Genomic DNA, 13,456 nt, shown 5'->3' with positions numbered 1-13,456 from the left:
TCTAGACCAAACTTTCAGAGGACTGAAACAGCAGCTATCCAACATTTGTGTGCTATTCAGGAAAAGCTATTCACTAAAAGGAAAAGTTTTACTATCACGCACTAGAAAGGGACCCTCCTGCTGTAATAGTCCCCCTTTAGGACAGCTCTGTGTTCCCATTACACACGATCTGAGGATTCAGAAGACAGAGCCCTAGGGACAGCTCACCTCTGCACGAACCCCTCCAGGAGGCTGTGCAAGACGTGGCTCCGGTAGCGCATCAGGCGGACATCCTGAGGCGTGCTGTCAATACACTGTCCGTTCAGGATGGGGCGCTCAAACATGTTGCTGAACTCCTGCCGGGTGCCAAGGAAGTCTGGGCGCACAAAGTCCACCATGCACCAGTACTCAATGAGGTTGTTCTGCAGGGGGTACCCAGTCAGCACCACCCGACGGCGAGAGCGAATGTTCTTCAGGGCCTGCGAGGTGCTGGCCTGGCAGTTTTTGATGCGGTGTCCCTCGTCACAAATCACCACATCAGGGCCAGGGCGGCATAAGGCCTTCTCAAACTCTAGGGAGGGAAGAGGATCCGGAGTCAGAGGGTGAGAGGGCCTGCTCTTAGTCAACAATATGAGAAGTAAGGGTGCACCCTGGAGGAGACAGAAGAAATGAAGGAAGCAGGAAAGCAAGAGTCAGCCCCCATTAGTGAAAGGGAGCCAACCATCCAGGCTCTTGCACATCTGGTGTGACCTGTTAACCTGAACTAATGACTCTTGCAGTAAATACCTCTTTTCCCTCTTTCCTTTTCTTATTTTTGTCTTTTTTTCTGTTAGGCTAAAGGTAAAACACCTTGCCTTCCTAGGGCTTATGCCAACTGGGTAGCAGAGAGCATGACTTTACAGAGTACCAGACTAGGATTACAAACAGGTCTAGGTGAGGCTGATGGGAAGCATCCAGACACTGCAGTTGGCTCTCACCCTTGTCAGCGTCTTGAAACAATCTGCAGGCTGGCTGGTAGGGAGTTAGCTAAAGGAAAGAATCTTCCTGGAGTTACCTGCCAGTCACTACTAAATGGCAAATTCATACCAGCTCTACCACAGAAGGAAACCTAGAACAAACATAATCTACAGATGAAGAGACCTATAAAATGCAACAGCCTCTGAACCTAAAAAAAACCCCTTTTTGTCCCAAATGGGCAAAAACCTCTTAGAAGAGATAAGAGAACTACAACTATGAGAATGGCTTTCACTAAAAAAATGGAGAGAAATTCTTTTATAAATTCATAATATTACTACTACTCTGTATGCTAGTGATTTAAATACTGTATAAATATTTTCTTGATGCTATCTCAGAACACCTTTAGGATGAGGTGAGGGGGACCAGCACTCTCCCAACTGCTGTCAGAGAAACAGGGCCAAATGGGCAGGAGAGTCTCCCTGAGCCAGCCTGTGCATCGCCACCCAGAATTCCACAGCAGGCAAGGAAAGCAGCACCTTCTGAGAGCCAGTGGAGGCCATCCCACCTATCTCAGGGACCAGGAATTCTGGCTCATGACAATACAATTCATCGATAATCTTCAAATGTGACTTGGTGCTATTACAAACACTATTTCTTCTTCCTGAACCGCTACCCACTAAGCACTCAGCGCACCCCGGGGACAGGTTCCCACCTCTCCGAAACTCCTGCTGTCGGTCTTCCTCATCCAGATCAATGATGACCGGGTGAGAACGTTTCTTGGTTTTCTTCGATCTACCTGTGGCAAAGGATTTCTTCAGGGTGAGGAGTCTGTACATTTCGTACCCCATCAGCAGCACCCCACCCTCTGACACCCAATCAGCCATCACTTTAGCACGAGCTGCCATTGTCCTGCAAGAGTGAACAGAGAAAAAAATTACTGCTTCCACTGTTCCCCAGGAAGAACTGCTCACAATCAGAGCCATGTTGATGTACATGCAGTGGCAGCATCACAATGGCCAGCCAGTTGCCCAAGGACTTTCCTAGCATCCCAGAGATGTTCATGTCACTGAGGATAGACTGGGTCACCGATGACAGTTAAACAGCAGAAAAACAGAAATGCAATGGCACAGGGCAAGCAAAGTGACAATTCCTGGGATGCATGGGTGGCTCAGTCAGTTAAGCGTCTGACTCTTGATTTTGGCTCAGGTCATGGTTTCAGGGTTGTGAGAGCAAACCCCGTGTTGGGCTCCGTGCTGGGCATGAAGCCTGCTTAAGATTCATTCTCTCCCTCTCCCTCCACACCCACCCACCCACCCCTTCCCGGTCTTGTTAAAAAAAAGAAAAGAAAAAAAAAAGTGACAACTCCCTTGGATATACATGCATGGCTACAATTCTACATTTGAGAGAGAATTTCAAGTTATTCCCATAATAAATACGAGGTAGTAAAAGCAAGGACAATATTCTTCATTTTACCTGCCTGGGCCCTGGTGAGTAAAGAGCCAAGGACAAACCATAAAGGAGAAAGAGTAGCAGAGCCAACATTCAGCACAGTCCCTCCACTCCTAAACAACTAAGCCCAGGCTATAATTCATTAACTGCATGTGGACTAACAGTCCTGAAATCCAAGAAACAAGAGCAGGTGATCAACTACCCAGGGGGCCACTCAGTCTCCTCACTTAGATGTGTGTGAACAAAGATCACAAAAGACAGCCTCTGCAGAAAACAAAGTCTATCTTCTCAATTATCAATGCCAGCAGGGGCCGGGGGAAGATAATATGGATAGTTGGCCTGAACCAAGAAATAGCTTTATAATCTGGGATATCAAGTTGAATTTATGAAATGAAAAGATAATTTTATTTTGATCTAAAACAAAAGTTTGTACTTTTCAAAGCTTGGAAGTTGTACCATTAAAATTCAACTAAGGATCAGTGCTGAAAAGAGACTGCTGATTAGGCTTCTAAGAAAGAGAAATGTAAAAGGTGGACAATTTCATTTCATCATGTTGAATTTTATTACTGTCCACATGGGGAAAATAGGATGATGTATGCATTTTTAAGGATATAAAGGCATCTTTAAGCAGAACATAAGGAATTTCCCAGGCTACCTGACTTTACTGAAAAGCCAGGTAGAGAAAAAAATGAGTAACAAGGGGCAGGGGCACATCGAGAAACCAAAAAGAATCTGGGAAGACAGGATTCATAAGCAAATAGACTGCACTGATATCCAGACCCCAGAAAGAAGTCTAAAAGGCAAGGGCAGGGGCGCCTGAGTGGCTCAGTGGGTTAAGCCTCTGCCTTCAGCTCAGGTTATGATCTCAGGGTCCTGGGATTGAGCCCCACATCGGGCTCTCTCCTCAGCAGGAAACCTGCTTCCCCCTCTCTCTCTGCCTACTTGTGATCTCTCTCTGTCAAATAAATACATAAAATCTTTTAAAAAATTGAAAAAAAAAAAAAAAAAAAAAAAAAAAAAAAATAAAAGCCCCCCCCCCCCCCAATTTAAAACCAAAGAGCAGAAGGTAGGCCACCTACTTGTGCTCATCATTCAAGATGTGAACTTTAAAGAAGCGAGGCTGGACTTCTTCAGGCTTATTGTCAGCTGGAAGGGCTTCAGGAGCTGGAAGCCACATGTTGAACTCTGCCAGCCAATTCTGAAGAGTATTGACCTGGTAAAAAGCCAAGTCCGGGAAGAGAGTTTTAAGAAACAAGCTCAAAGCTGAGCTCATTGAGCTTTTCAGTACCCAGCAAGGCATTAACCCAGAGTTCCCCAGAGGGCTGACTACATAATGCCTTCCCCAACTCTTACCGGAACAATGGCAAGGACAGTTTTGGCTGGCGTGTGGCGGAAGAGGACATCGATGAAGGATATCACTTGCAAAGTTTTCCCCAGACCCATGCTGTGGGCCAGGATACAGCCAAAGCCACTACTGGTCTTAAACCTCTCCAGGGATTCAACCAGGTTATCATACAGGAACCGGATCCCACCAATCTGACAAGGGACAAACACAGGCAATAGTTAAAGGAGCTGGCAAAGACCAGAGCTTTACGGATGCCTCGGTGGCTCAGTTGGTTAAGCGACTGCCTTTGACTCAGGTCATGATCCTGGAGTCTGGGACTGAGTGCCACATCGGGCTCCCTGCTCAGCGGGGAGTCTGCTTCTCCCTCTGACCCTCTCCCCTCTCATGCTCTCTCTTTCTTTCATTCTCTCAAATAAATAAATAAAATCTTCCAAAAAAAAAAAAAAAAAAAAAAGACCAGGGCTTTAGTTTTAGTTTCATTCATCCTGGGATTATTGAGAATTAAATAAATGAGGAAACACCACACCAGATCACCAGATAGTTGTGGATGGCTACGGAAGTTTCCCTGTACCCTGCCTAGTCTATTGGCTGGTGACAGTCTTCCTAGAGAAAACAGAAAATCATTCACCTCGTACAATGACTCATCTAAGGCAAAAATCTGTAGTACCAAATTCTTGACAGGGTCTCTCACTCAGTCCCTGGTTGCTTACCTAGCCCATTCCATGAGGAGCAGCTCTTATTAAGAGTTCTTGTGTTGAGTCAACCTCTGTCTTCATGGAACGTCCACTCACTGGTCTTGGTTCAGGGCTCTGGGTCAACATAAACTACTCTGTTCCCTCCTATCAGAAAGTTGCTCAGACTTCTGACTCTTAAATCTCTTCTGGAACTACTTCCAAAATCAAATCAATTCCTAATTAAAGCACTGCCCTCCAGACAGTATCTCAATCAGTCTTGCAGCTCTCACAGAGGAAGCTCAAGATCATTAAGCCAAGAGATGTAGCACCTTCTACACAACAGGGCAAACGTAAGGCTTGGCCTTCCCATTCATCAGAAATCCTGAAGCACTGGGGTGCCTGGGTGACTCAGTCGTTAAGTGTCTGCCTTTGGCTCAGGTCATGATCCCAGGGTCCTGGGATCGAACTCCGCATAGGGTTCTCTGCTCAGTGGGAAGCCCGCTTTTCCCTCTCCCACTCCCCCTGCTTATGTTCCCTTTCTCTCTGTCAAATAAACAAGTAAAATCTTTTTTAAAAAGAAAGGAATAAAACAGAAAAAGAGAAATTTGAAACATCAAATGCTAGGAGGAAGGATCAGGCCTTTCCAATAGAGGCTCTGGGTACCGTACAAGTACTTCACAGGCTGTGATGCTAAAAACTACCAGCAGGTGATGCTCTCAGCAAGGAAGCTGAAAGGAAACAAAGGAGCGTCAGGATTTGTGGTACCTGATGAGGTTTCACTGCCCGTGCCAACTGCGGGGCCAGGAAGACATTCTCCTCCTCTGGAGGGTGGTTCAGGTTGACGAGGACCCGCCCCAGAGCATCACGCTGGTTTAAGATGTCATTCACATGGGTGCCACCCTTCTCCTCTTCCTCATCCTCCTCACTGACAGACTCACTGCTGTCCACAATGTGCAGAGTGTCCTCCTCTCCAGAGCTCAGTTCAATAACTTCTGAGACAGCCAACAAAACAGAACAAAAACCCAGGGAGCGGAGATGATTTACTGCTCATCACAAAAGCATTACGGCATGGCAAAAAAGTTACAACTTGTCATCACTTGTAAAGTTTTGAGTTTTATTATTTCCCTCTTCCAGCTTCGAGTTAAGACAAGGGAAAACCCTGCATTTACAAGGAGACTCAGGGACATTTGTCACAGTCAGACCCCAAACCCAATGGGGAAGGACTGATTTCTAGTCAGAGGTACAGCCAATTACTCAGGGGCACTGAGTCGGGAGGAAGTGGAGGCACCTCTGGCTCAACCTTACCATCTCGACTGCTTTTTTCATCCTCACTGCCACTGCTGCTGTCCAAACAAATGACTTCCTGGGCAAGGACCCGAGGAGGCAGTTGGGGACCATCGCTTGCTCTTAAGACAATTTCCTCTAGGGAAGAAAAGATGGAAGGGAATGTCAAAACCACACTTAGCTCAGACCTAGCTTCCAAATGACTTATTGGCCTTCTTCCTTTGTTGCCCTCAAGGGAACTACCCCATGAGGAGCAAATACCTCAGTCCCCTTTCAAACTTCCCTTATCTTTACTGGTTCTTATCTCCTAGCGCCCACCTGACCACTAAAAAAAATCCTAATCCCTTGGCATGTTAAGGTTCAAAGTCATGGGAGAAAAAATTTAAATAATATCAATCTGAGGAGTATATTAAAAACACACACATGCACTTTTTTTTTTTTTTTTTTAAGTACAGTCTATGCTCAAAGTGGGGCCTGAACTCACAACCTTGAGATTAAGAGTCCCATGCTTACCCAGTAAGCCAGCCAGGACCCCTGAGGGGTACATTTTTACCCATCTTAACCTTTTAGATGTTTCTAATAATGTGTTCCTAAGAAACTGAATGACTCAAAAATATTCCAGAGAGGCCACAGTCTTATTTCAGATCCACACTTCTGTGTGTGCCCAAGGCCTCTTCTCCCGACACTTCCCGCCACTTCCACTGCTTACCAGGAAGGAACTCCAGGGGCACTGTAGGAATGGGGGCTGCATAATCCTTCCTCTGCTGCTCCAAGCGTTTCCTTCTTTCCAACTCCTCCTGTTGTGCTGCTTTGGTAACTGGCTCCAACTGATCCTCTCGGAGCAGCTTTCTAAACATTACAAGAGGGAACACTTGGATTGGTTTGAGATTTGGGCAACGTAATGTCAAGCTAAAGAGTTCACTGCTGACCTCACAGATCTGAGGCATGAGGAAGAGAAGCCCCATCAGTCCCACACATCCACGCAAAAGGCAAGGTTAAAAAAAAAAAAAAAGTCGGAGGGACTTCCAGGCTCAGGTGATTCTGGGCTAACATTTTTTCTATTATTTAACTTTCTAAGACAGGTCCCTGAAAACTCATCTTTGCACACGACAGATCAAGAGTAAAACAGAGTAATTTGTGATTTATCAAGCTGAAAAATAATATTAAAAAATAGAGTTGTTATCTGGGAAAGTAGGATTATAGATGATTCTGCATCTTTATTTCCCAGAGTCTGAGTAAAATTTTTAAGCTATCATTACGTTCAAAAACAAAAAAGATGAGGGTAGGAGGAGGAAAAGATCTCACTGATCTCCTTTCAATAGGAAAAGAAGGAAGGGCTGTGACAGAAGGTGTATTTAGACAGTTAAGGAAGCTCACATCTTCCATTCACTTAGCTGAAGGAAAAAGCCCTACTTTGGACCAGAGAGTTTCCTGCCAACCGAAGTTGAGCTCTAAGAAAATGAGAATTCAACTTCTTTGATCTCCTCCTGTTTAGAAACATAAGGGAACGTAAGGGAAAAAAAAAGAGTCCAACAAGAGCACTCTCTCATACTTGGGCTGCCCCCAGGGTCTCCAGAGAGTAGGAAACTCCCCAGCATAGCCTGAGCGCCCACCACATTTGCCCCACAATGTCTGACAGCCTGGGGTGGTCCTGAAATGCATCTCCACTATTAACTGGGGCACACAGCTTACACTTTTCTTCTTTGGAAAAGGGACTCTCCTGCTCAAACCAGTGCTGCTACTGACAGCCTTCAAATGAAGGTAATACCTCTCCTCCTTCCCTTCTCCTCTCACCCTGAGCACAACTCACCGTATGTTTCTCCTCATATGGGAGGGCTTCTGAGCTCTCTTCTTTTTGGGGTCCTCGGAGGCTAGGCTCTTGCCTTGGGGGCGCCTAAGCTGCTCTGAAGGCTCAGACTGAGATGAGGTAGTTGAAGTGCACCGCGGTGGCCGCTGCCCATCTTCCTCCAGCTGGGCACATTCAGTGCCACACATGTCTTCCAGGGATGGGTCTGAAAAGACAAGGAGACAGAGGTACAGGGACTAACCGTTATGGGGAGAAAAGTGGGTTTTGATGCAGGCACACCTGGGTTCAAATCTCAATTCAACAACTTATTAGCTGGTAAGCTAAAGCAAGTGACTTACGGCTCTTTGAATCTCAGTGGACTGATCTATAAAATGAGAACAGTGATGCCTACATTTCAGAGCTGTTCTGAGGACTAAATCATGTCTTCATGTATGTGCATGTGCATGTGTGCATGTCTAGAACCAAGCCTGCTCCAGGGCAGGCTCACAACAAGTAATAGCCATCACTCTTGCTAAATTTAGCACTCTGATCAGAGTGAGGAAGCTTCATGGCCTCAGAATGCTCTGAAAGGGACAAGACGTTCCAAGTACAGCTCACACTCACTTGTGTCTCATCTGCCAACAAAGGGAATATTCCTCCTTGTGATGTCCTAAAGGGTTCACTCCTTCAATTCACTGGCCAGTCAATGAGGGCTTACAACATGGCAAACACTGTCCAAGATGCTTCAAGGGATGTTTATATGACTTCCTCCTTGGAAGGAGTTTGTTTTCTAGACATAATAAAGCAAGGTGTGCTAAACACCACAGGAAGGGCAGGTTAACTGATCTAAAGAAGTTAAAAATATAAGACATCATTTTTTGAGCCAGAGATAATTAGCTCAATCCAGAATAATTGCCTTAGGGTCACGGGAATATGAAAGACAATACTTTGTGGTGTAATCACACAAGGAATTACATGAGAAGTAAAATATGAGTAAAGCCTTGAAAGATGAGAATGTCTAAAGGTACTGCCTTGAGGGAGGGGAGAAGAGGAGGAAATTTCTGGCAGAGGAATGTCGTTTGTGGCATGAAACACTGACAAGGATTAGGGCTGGCGTAGGAGGGTCCATGTGCATACCTGTCTTCCTCAGTCTGCTGAGCAGCTTTCTGTTTATGGGATGGGCAGGCTTTGACAGTCACACAGATCATAAGCTTGTCTCCAAATCCACCAGAGCTCCCATATATAAGAAGTACACAACTAAAAAGTCTTTCCCAAAGGTAAGAGCAATTTAAAGCTAGAACATAAATGCTATAACTGAGATGCACTGATCAATGCCACTTGGATCTCAGGCAGGAAGGACTCAGGAAGTCTGGGGTTTTGGTGGGATAATTTTTGTTTGTTTTTAACTAAACTTTAAAGATGTGCTTATTTATTTTAGAGAGAGAAAACATGAGGCAGGGCGCAGAGGGAGAGGGAGAGAGACTCTCAAGCAGACTCCACTCTGAGCACAGAGCCTGGTGTGGGGCTTGATCCTATGACCCAAGATCGCGACCTGAGCTGAAGTCAAGAGCTGGATGCTCCACCAAGTACACCCCCCAGGCACCCCATGCTGTTAACTTAACTTTAAACTTTATTTGGGTTTCACCAGTTTTCCACTAATGTCCTTTTTCTGCTATAGGATTCCATCCAGGATATCATATTGTATCTAGCTCTCAGGCCTCTGTCTCTCTGAACTGTGGCAATTTCTCTTCTTGTCTTTCATGACCTTGACAGTTTTTTGAAAAGTACTGGTCAGGTGTTTTGCAGACTGTCCCCTAATTTGAGCATCAGATGTTTTCTCATAATCAGAATGGAGTTATGGTTTGTGGGGAAGAATACTGCAGAAGTAAAGGAAAGGAAAGAAGAAGTAAAGTATGATGAGAAGGATACTCATCACATCTTATCAGGATACATGCTATCATGTATCATATTACTGGTGATATTAACCTTAATCACTTGTTTGAAGTGGTGTCTGCCAGATTTTTCCACTATAAAATCACTATTTTCCCCTTTCCATATTTTAGAAGCAAATCACTAAGCCCAGGCACATTCAAGGGAAAGAGAATTAAGCACTATTTCCTGAGAGGGGGCATCAGAGAATTTCTGGACATATGTCAAAATCACATGCAAATATTTGGGGTGGTAGGGGACTGTGAGGCTTTGAGAATGCAAATATCTAGTTACTTAAAATTTACCCACTCATTTTAACATCTATCAGTGGATCTTATCTTGAGAAATTATTACTGTTGTGTTCTAACAGTGGTTTTCTATTTCCCTCTTCACATCAACATTCATTATTTGGAATTCTTCTGTAAGGAAGATCTGTCCCTTCTCCCTCATTTATATATTCAACATTTATTTATAAATAAATCAATATTTATATCAATATATAAATATTTATTTATATCAGTATGGACTCAGGTGCCAATGGGGTAAGAAACACTGAACACTGTAGGCTTTGGTAAAGGGAGACAGTGTTGCCATAGACTTCAGTGAATGAACCAGTAAGCCAATGTCCCCAAACAAGACAGACATATCATGGGTCATTATTGTATGCACCTAATCACCAAAAAATAACATATCATCAGCCAGTAGCCAAGTCACAAAATCATAAGTGTTCCAAAAAAAAAAAAAAATCGTAAGTGCTCCAGATACTCCATCACTGCTTATCTTCTGTGGCTTGGTGTATAGCCCCTATTGCCATTGTGGGTTCCTTATGGTCTCTTTTATGTGGATGTCAGGTTCTAGAACAGCATGGAGTTGGGAACTAACATTTCCTGAGAGATAACCGAGCATAGGAGTTCATTATGGACACTGAAATCAGACTTCTGGGGTGTGAACACCTGCTGTCTCTTATCGGCTCCTCAATTATAAAAACGGAGTAACAACTGTCATGCTATTCCTCAACCTGACAGTTGAGAAGATGGTTATGTGAGAGAGCCTAGACGAAGTGCTGGAACTATGTTCAGCACATAGTAAACACCATATAAAACAGCTGCTGCTTTTCCTAGGACTACTCCCATTCCAGCTACAAGGAATGAGTTTGGTTTCTTATCTGGTTTCCTATCTCCTTTCTTATGATAATGGCAAGGTGAATTTTGCTCCCCTCATTCCAAATTTGAGAAACCAAAGCCGTAAAAAGTTAAAAAAAAAAAAAAAAAAAAGAAAGAAAGAAATAGCTTGCCTGTGGGTATATAGGAAACAAGCAGGAAAACAGAAGCATAGAGTTAACAGAATAAGCTTCATGGTCAGGCAATGTCAGGCTAGTGTTGAATCCTGGCTCTGTCATTTACTTATTAGCTCTTTGTTCACGGATTCAACTTTTCTGAGCCATAGTTCCCCACATCTGTAAAATGGGGATGTTGAAAGCTCTCTTAGGGAAAATGTTCTTCTTTAAACCCAGGTCCTGCCACACTCTGTGGAACTTCATACTCCTGACCACACTGAACAGTCCAGGAGCAAACAAAGCAACAGGGCTTAGTCAGCCATGCTGGGGAGCAGTATCTACTTATGTGGAAAATTCAGACCTTAACTGTTTATCTTACTAAAAGATCAGAAATAAGAAAGCAAAAGGAGATGCAGAAATGATACAACCTGCATTGTTCTCACAAAATGAATGTTTCTTACAAATACACATTTGCATGTGTGAACACATGTACACACACACACACCCCAGCCACATGAGACTGTAGACTACATCTTCATTCTAAATCTCCACATGAGACTACCACAAACTAGCTACTGCTGCCTCTCCTGCCACTTGCCTTTTAGTTTAGCCCAACACACATAGGAGCATTTGATTACCAAGCCCTGTACCAAGGCACAATGGAATGGTCCAGATGGGGAAACATGTGAGGTAAGCACCTAACAGCAACAACACTTGGGGAAAGGATACCCAACCCAGCCTTGCTTAGGGCTGTGTAAGGGGGACAGGATGCTTCCTTGCAATAGGTGAAACCTGGGTTAAATCTAGTGTAATAAGTAGGTACCAACTAGTAAAGGGAAAGAAAGAACATTCTAGGCAGATATAGGAACATAAGCAAAAGGAATAGATACTTTAGACAAGGAGGAATAGTTGGGAAAATACAGGCAGTTCAATACTGGCTAAAATTAATTAGGAAAATCAGCAGCAAGAAGGGCCTTCCGACCCAACAACCACTTCCCCTTCTCTCCTCAGGAGCCCCTCAACCAAGGCAGACTGAAGTGTAGACTCAAGATCCTTCCTAGATACTGGCACAGATGTCAACCCCTGTCCCAGGGAGGACTACTTCCAAGGCCCTTTCTTCCTAGCCTTCTACATTCTACTGACAACTGTTTGGGCAGGGAGAGGAGGCTAATGTGGCCAATGTAAAATGTGGGGGTGGAGGGGGATAGTGGGTGTGGACATGTGTGCACAAATGCACATGCACTCACATTTGAGTACCAGGGGTTACTCACTCTCCTGCGGCAGCAGTGGAAGTAGCTTCCTTGGCCCTCACACTGAGAGACCACTGGAAGTTTTTAGGTATCTACCTAAAACTTAGGTATCTACTTGCTTTTTGAAGAGCAAAGGGGAACTGGCTAAGAGAGGCACCAAACAAGAAATGTTCATAAGGGGACAAGGCAATACCACTAACAGAAGCAAGAGATTAAAACATCACAGCCCCTTCTCTGTTACCACAGGATCCACAGCAGGCGTTTTACAAAGGCCTCTCAAAGACACCAAGAGTTCGGGGTGACAAGAAGCACTGGGAATGCAACATGAGCCTTGGCTTGTGGACATCTTCCACCCACTGAGAACGTAAGGTGCTTACTGCTTGTGTGTCCAGCCAGACCTGAGAACTGAAAGAGAAGCTCCAAAGGAGCTGCAAGTCTGACTGGCTACCCTCCCCTCAAACTGTCCTCTCCTATTTCTACCTGAAGCACTGTAAAAGGAAAGGTCAGCAATTCTGTTTTCCTTAAGAAGAAAGACCACTGCTTCAGGGCCCCCACCCCTCCAAAGAGCTAATACTTCCATGGCATTGTCACATAATATTACTGTCATCTCTCTCCTAATTCACAGCCCTCAGTTCTTCCCTCCTAAAGGGGGAGGCTATCACATTCTTCCTCCCAAAGGAAGATGTGGCTGGATAGCAGAGTCCCTAAGAGGGGACATCTCTTGCTAAATGGCTACTTCCACCAAAACTGCAGCTTGCCCTACACAATTACACTTGAGGCTGGGTTGGCACAGTTCAGCTTGGTATTTTGCTAGGTCCTCTGACCTGGTTCTGATAATGAAATTTGATGTTCTCCTGGCCTTAAGGCCTTTTGTTTCTATTTCACAAGCAAATTTATTGAGTAACCACTTGGAGGAACAGTTGGAAGCAAGGTTAGAAAGTAGGCAGATAGGACAGAGTCAGAGTATACAGGGCAGGATAAGGGGTCTGAACTTGATCTATTAGGTACTGGGAATTTGTTGCCAACTGTTCTACCTCCTTTTTCTGGTTTCTGCCTTGCACTGTGTGATGTTTCTGGGAGGAGGAAGAAAAGAATCTAATAACCTTTCAACATTACAGACAAATTCACAATCAAACATTCCAACTTACAAGGTCTAGCTTTGAATTCCTATCTGACCCAGGGTTGAATGTGGCCAAGTATAGTAGCAATTTTTAAATGATTATAGTATATACAATTCTCATGTACACTTAGTTCAGACACAGGTTTCCCCTTTACACAGAGGCTTTAGGTCTAAACCAGCTCCTTACCAACCAGTATTCTTTGAATTAATCTTCAACTTCTGGATTCAACAACTACTGTTTACTTGTTAAAGGGCTTTAGTTTATAGATGTACTAATATTTAAAGTTTGTTGTCATGTAAGTTAATGTCTTAAAAGTGCTTCATTGCTGCTTCATGATGCTTATTATGAACTTTCTGGGTTTTACATAACATTATAATATATACCACATCTTAAACTATTCTTAAAC

The 13,456-nt window shown here is 44.2% G+C and overlaps 1 protein-coding gene across 8 annotated transcripts in view; it reads right to left on the bottom strand.

Annotated features, from left to right (window-relative positions):
- The window catches only part of RAD54L2 (RAD54 like 2), a 110,982-nt gene that overhangs the window by 17,670 nt on the left and 79,856 nt on the right, over nucleotides 1-13,456 (bottom strand). For 6 of the 8 annotated variants that reach the window (XM_032868177.1, XM_032868180.1, XM_032868176.1 and 3 more), the window contains 8 exons: nucleotides 7,499-7,700; nucleotides 6,398-6,537; nucleotides 5,710-5,826; nucleotides 5,170-5,396; nucleotides 3,739-3,921; nucleotides 3,465-3,598; nucleotides 1,649-1,845; nucleotides 208-550 (listed from right to left, as the gene is read on the bottom strand). In XM_032868177.1, the coding sequence (XP_032724068.1) occupies nucleotides 208-550; nucleotides 1,649-1,845; nucleotides 3,465-3,598; nucleotides 3,739-3,921; nucleotides 5,170-5,396; nucleotides 5,710-5,826; nucleotides 6,398-6,537; nucleotides 7,499-7,700 (1,543 nt within the window). Of the gene's footprint in view, nucleotides 1-207; nucleotides 551-1,648; nucleotides 1,846-3,464; nucleotides 3,599-3,738; nucleotides 3,922-4,440; nucleotides 4,779-5,169; nucleotides 5,397-5,709; nucleotides 5,827-6,397; nucleotides 6,538-7,498; nucleotides 7,701-13,456 lie in introns of those variants that run through there. The other 2 variants (XM_032868183.1, XM_032868184.1) reach the window with 2 other exon arrangements.

This window comes from Lontra canadensis, unplaced genomic scaffold (genome assembly GCF_010015895.1).
Source record: "Lontra canadensis isolate GAN:19392208 unplaced genomic scaffold, GSC_riverotter_1.0 scaffold35, whole genome shotgun sequence".
Lineage (NCBI taxonomy): Eukaryota > Metazoa > Chordata > Mammalia > Carnivora > Mustelidae > Lontra > Lontra canadensis.
This window is presented reverse-complemented; position numbering and strand designations above follow the sequence as displayed.